Source organism: Octopus bimaculoides, chromosome 21 (assembly GCF_001194135.2).
Source record: "Octopus bimaculoides isolate UCB-OBI-ISO-001 chromosome 21, ASM119413v2, whole genome shotgun sequence".
NCBI classification, from domain to species: Eukaryota; Metazoa; Mollusca; class Cephalopoda; order Octopoda; family Octopodidae; genus Octopus; species Octopus bimaculoides.
Window position 1 is genome coordinate 7995283 of NC_069001.1, and position 5871 is coordinate 8001153.

The following is a 5871-nucleotide window of genomic DNA, read 5'->3' on the forward strand; positions in this document are numbered from 1 at the left end:
AAAAAAAAACTTCTTTTTTTTTTTTTATATATGATGAAAGAAAATTTGAGTCAAGTGTTTAATTGTGTGATTAAGAAAATTAGGTTTGTGTATGCATTTTATATGTATGTGAATGAGTCAGTCCGTAAAGATATGTGGGATACATCTGGGTGTATTAAGGATAGTGGGTGCTCACTTAAGCCCTTTATTCTCTATGGAGCAGAGGTCATTAACAACTTCTCTCTGCTGTTCTCAAATCAGGGGTCTTCCCTGAGGGAAGGCTTTCATCTTACAGCTCTTGTTAGTTTCAAATTATCATCAATCCCCCTCACCCAAATTTCAGGCCTTGTGCCTATAGTAGAAAGGATTATATTGGGTGGTGGATTAGCAAAACCTTTAGAACATCAGTAAAAAATATGTCATGTGTTGTTCTGTCTATAACAACGTCTTAAAATTTTTGAGTTCAAATCTTGTATTGATCAATTATGCCTTTAATCTTTCCATGGTCAGTTGTTTTATCCTTATTTGTTTTTTCATCTTCTTGTTACAGGAAAATGCTAAAGATTTCGAAGATTGTCGGTGGTATGAGTGTTGTGCAATGTATAGCTATCAAGATGAAAACATTTCACAAGATGAAGATAGCATCAAGTTCATACCAAGTATTGTGGAGAAGGTAATTCTACCTAAGCTAACAGGTAAGAGGAGAGAGAAGACAGGTGTAAAATTGATCAGCAGATAACCTCTGCTGCCATCGCCTCCATCCAAAGATGACCGTTCAGTCGAAATGCATGGATATAATAGGATGTATATTTTCTGTTTGATTATTTCTTTAATTATGGCTTAAACTGAAGAATAAGGGCTCTGCACATGGCATAACCCTTTTCAGGTTCTCTGAGGCTAGTGAGAAACATCCTCAGATCAGAGACCCTGTTGAAATGTTTGCAACAGAGTGAACTCTGTTAAAGGTGATGGTGTTAAATGGTGCAACAGGTTAAGTTTACCATCCTGGGACAGTATCTCTCCCTCTCTGACAGGCTTCTATATGTCTGACGAGACTTTGCTGGAAGATATTTGCCCCAGGTGCCATGCAACAGCATATACTAAGTCATCAAGTAAATGGGACTTGCATTCTAATTACCTCCGCCTTAACAAAGCAGAGGTATTGTTTTCAGTTGTGTTTGTTTGTTTGCCCGTGGGCAAGATATCTCAAGAACTGCTGGATGGATTCATATGTAACTTTCAGGGATGTCTGACCTCATGACTGGCACAAACTGATTAGATTTTGGGATCAATCCAATACCGGACAAGGATTCTGGATTATTTTTCCTATTTTTGTTTTTACTTAATTTTTGAGAGCTGTCGGGTTCATTTTTAGTATTCCCATTTGTGAGAGCAGTCAAGTTTATTCCAGATATTCTCATTTTAAAAATCATCCCTGGCTAATCGTTGAGAGCCTTGGCAGAGATTTGCGCTCTCCAAGTACTCATTACCATTTAATTCAATTACATATGCTCTTTGTGTCTGCGTTCATAGTTTGAAACACATCAATGAAGTTTTCGATTAGTCACTCAATGAATAATTTAGTATACCATATTTACTTGTGTATCAGTCACACCCTGTTTCAGTATTAAATCTTAATACATGATTAATTCAAAACAACGTGAATAAATAAGCATTACATTTGACAGAGTAATCTGAATGCTTAAAGGATTAAAATAGTGAAACACAACTATATTTACATAACATTAAAACTAACTCTAACATGACTATTTTTATATAGAGGAGCTCTCCGTCGGTTATGACAACGAGGGTCCCAGCTGATACGATCATCTAACAGCTTGCTCGTGAAATTAGCGTGCAAGTGGCTGAGCTCTCCACAGACACATGTACCCTTAACGTAGTTCTCAGGGAGATTCAGCGTGACGCAGAGTGTGACAAGGCTGGCCCTTTGAAATACAGGTACTACTCATTTTTGTCAGCTGAGTAGACTGGAGCAACGTGAAATAAAGTGTCTTGCTCAAGGACACAACACGTCACCAGGAATTGAACTCACGACCTTACAATCGTGAGCCGAATGCCTTAACCACTAAGCCATTTGCCTTGTTGCCAGTACCGCCTGACTGGCTCCTGTAGGATTTTCGAGCGAGATCGTTGCCAGTGCCCCTGGACTGGCTTGTGCGGGTGGCACATAAAAGACACCATTTCGAGCGTGGCCGTTTTCGTGCGGGTGACACGTAAAAGCACCCACTACACTCTCTGAGTGGTTGGCGTTAGGAAGGGCATCCAGCTGTAGAAACTCTGCCAAATCAGACTGGAGCCTGGTGTTGCCATCCGGTTTCACCAGTCCTCAGTCAAATCGTCCAACCCATGCTAGCATGGAAAGCGGACGTTAAACGATGATGATGATGATGATGATCAGATATACAGTAGCAGGTGCCCATGTAATGCTTACATAGCAATAGCACTAACTCCAATGTAACTGCTGTTATATATGAAGTGGATATCAGCTATACAATGATAAATGTCTATTAATTCCAATATCCCCATTGTTATACAGAATGCACATGATAAATGTCTGCTGTTTTGCATCCTTCACCAGTTTAACTGAGATGAATGTTATTTAGTTGTTGATTATGCAACCTTGATATAATCTGGCCCTGGTATGACAGATGATTAGAGACAGATTAAGGTGGATGTTGTTGAAAATGTTTGTCATTCATTAATCGCTAAGCTCTCATTATTTTGTGCTATCAATAACATAAGGTATTTAGATAAGAGTTATTGCAATATTCATCTGTAAGGAAAGTGATGAGGATTTTAGCAAGACTGAAAGTTGTGATCCTCTGATAATTTGTTTTTTTTTTTCTGTTCAACTTCCAAAATATTCTTCCATACAGCTTGTCGTCGGCGTTTAACGTCCGCTTTCCATGCTAGCATGGGTTGGACGATTTGACTGAGGACTGGTGAAACCAGATGGCTACACCAGGCTCCAATCTGATTTGGCAGAGTTTCTACAGCTGGATGCCCTTCCTAACGCCAACCACTCAGAGAGTATAGTGGGTGCTTTTACGTGTCACCCGCACGAAGGCCAGTCAGGCGGTACTGGCAACGGCCACGCTCATCTCGCTCGAGAAACCTCATGTGTCACCTGCACGAAACATGTTATTTTCTAAACTGTAAAATATTTGTAATTTAGCAAAATTTATGTATGTGTATATGTTTATATATATGGTGTGTGGGTGTGTGTGTATGTATGTGTGTGTTTATATATATATGAGTGTGTGTGGTGTATGTGTTTGTATATATGTGTGTGTGTATGTATGTATATATATATGTGTGTGTATGTATATCTGTCTGTCTGTGTGTGTATGTGCATGTCTGTATAATATTGACTTGAAGTATTATTACAAGCCTTTACAGTGCAAGTTATTTTCTCATTTCTAGTCATAGCTGTTGATGTTTGGGATCCTCTGTCAACGTCACAGACGTCGCGATTTGTCAACCTGGTACAGCGGTTGTGTCAAGATTACCCCACTGTTCACGGAGAAAGCAAAAACACACAGGTACGTCTGTACACTAACATATACAACCGACCATTTGTGATTCTTTAACTGACCATGATATTGTGTTAGATTTATTACTCATCACCTTGGTCTTATGTGGAGCTGTATGGCTTAGTGGTTAGGATGTTAGACTCATGACCATAAGATTGTGGTTTCAATTCCTGACCATGCGATGTGTTGTGCTCTTGAGCAAGACACTTCATTTCAATTTGTTCTAGTCCACTCCACTGGTAAAAATGTGTAATCCTGTGATAAACTGGCCCTGTGCTCCTTATGGAGTGATGTAGACTAACCGACCTTGGTCCTTTAAGATTCATCTGCATTATTTAACATCTATTTCCCATGGTGGCATGGTTTCTACAGCTGGGAGCACCTTCCTAACACCAACCACTTTACAGTGTGTACTGCATGCTTTTTGTGTGGCACCAGTACCAGTGAGGTTACCAAGTAATCTGCAAGACAAGAGCCCTCGATTGTGGAAGGTGTATTGAGGGAATTGACTGAATGCTAGGTGGCGGAATGCTAGATTATGATAGCAAGAGAGGAACAGGTGTCTTGTTGTAAAAGATATTCATGGTTACCCCAGTTGGAAAAGAAAGGAGGTGATGGGGAAAATGTGTCAAGTTACAGAAAGTTACAGAAATCGTGCCAAGGCTAAGAAAAAAGTGCTGGGTTGTTGTGAACCAGACAACAGTAGATTAAGGCCCTTTCCACAACTGCCATTTTACCCTGCTGTTGGGAGAAGAATGGACAGGCAGGGACTCTTTTTCAAGATTCTTAAGTATTTTGTATTTTTGTTTTGTTTTTTTTTCTGACAGGCATTATTGCAGGCACTGGTTGAGAGGATGAAAAAGACGTTGGATGATGATGTTTTCATGCCACTCTACCTTAAATCGTGAGTTCGTTCTCTCTCTCTCTCTCTCTCTCTCTCTCTCTCTCTCTCTCTCTCTCTCTCCCTCTCTCCCCCCCTCTCTCCCCTTCTCCCTCTCTCTCTCTCCCTCTCCCTCTCTCTCTCTCTCCCTCTCTCTCTCTTTCTCCTTTTGAGTGTAGTATTGGCATATATTTTCTTTTCCTTTAGGATCTTGGAAAATCGGTCCAGTGGTCCAGCTGTATTCTTCCACCGACAGTCTTGGAGTTGCATTAAAGTAAGTGATCTCCTATAAAGTTTTGTTTTTATTTTGTTAAGAAGCTTTAGGCATTTCTTTATTTTGATTCTTTAGGCTCACCGATTAGTGTTTGAGCATGTTGACCTGACTTCTAAAAAATCATGGAAATGTGTGTTCTAGAATATGGCATAACAATCAGAAGGGGTTTTGTTCTTTGTGCAAATTGTAATAAAATGTGGATTGTGTGGATCTCCGGGGTCAGTCTAAATGTCAAAAACTTTGCAAATATTAAATAATGGAGACCATTTAGTTTCATCATATGTTCTCATGCGTTCATTTCTCACCAGAGTTTTCTTCTCTCTTTTCAGCTGTTAGGGAATATCCTGAGCTGGTATCGAATCCTGGCTACGAAAATGTTGCACAGCCTGGCTTTGGAAGGGTTACTGAATCGTTATATTCTCTTGGGTCTGCAGACTTCTCCACTCAATGCAGAAGTCTTGCAGAAATGCTCAGCGGTAAGGTGACTTAACTTCGAATTGAACTATATTTTGGTGAACCTGACTTCCTGAAGACTGTTGTGCATGAGAATACTGAAGATTTTTTTGTTTAGGTACAGGGCTAATTTTATGTACAGCAAGGAGACGTAGTTGATTCTAGTGTATGTCTCTCTATATGTATGTATGTATGTATATATATATATATGTGAGAAATTAGGATGAGAAAGGAATAAACAATTGTGATGAACTTCATTAGCTTACAGCTGTTTCTGCTACAAGGTGCAATGCAGTCATAGTCAAGTGCTTGAGTGTCACCCTCAGTATATTCACATGACGCTTCGTACTGAGTCATATGCATATTGAATTCTAGCAAGTTATTAGCATTGCGCTGCCTAAGCAAAATATTAAAATATAAGGCCTGGTTGGAGGCCCAACCTTCTGAGTTCTTTTACAGGGTTTAGAAAACCTGAAGGACTGCTGTAGTAAGTGTGTGAACCTGAGATGGGAATCATCATCGTTTAACGTCCGCTTTCCATGCTAGCATGGATTGGACGATTCGACTGAGGACTGGTGAAACCGGATGGCAACACCAGGCTCCAATCTAATTTGGCAGTTTCTACAGCTGGATGCCCTTCCTAACGCCAACCACTCAGAGAGTGTAGTGGGTGCTTTTACGTGTCACCAGCACGAAAACGGCCACGCTCGAAATGGTGTCTTTTATGTGCC

General features: G+C 40.1%; 1 protein-coding gene across 1 annotated transcript in view; it reads left to right on the plus strand.

Annotated features, from left to right (window-relative positions):
- Positions 1 to 5815, plus strand: part of LOC106876946 (PAX3- and PAX7-binding protein 1) — a 26315-nt gene extending 20500 nt beyond the window's left edge. The window contains exons 13-17 of the mRNA XM_014925712.2: positions 530 to 674; positions 3424 to 3542; positions 4361 to 4437; positions 4621 to 4687; positions 5017 to 5815. Of these exons, the coding sequence (XP_014781198.1) occupies positions 530 to 674; positions 3424 to 3542; positions 4361 to 4437; positions 4621 to 4687; positions 5017 to 5172 (564 nt within the window). The 3' untranslated portion in view covers positions 5173 to 5815. The remainder of the gene's footprint in view (positions 1 to 529; positions 675 to 3423; positions 3543 to 4360; positions 4438 to 4620; positions 4688 to 5016) is intronic.
- Positions 5816 to 5871: the final 56 nt, after the last annotated feature.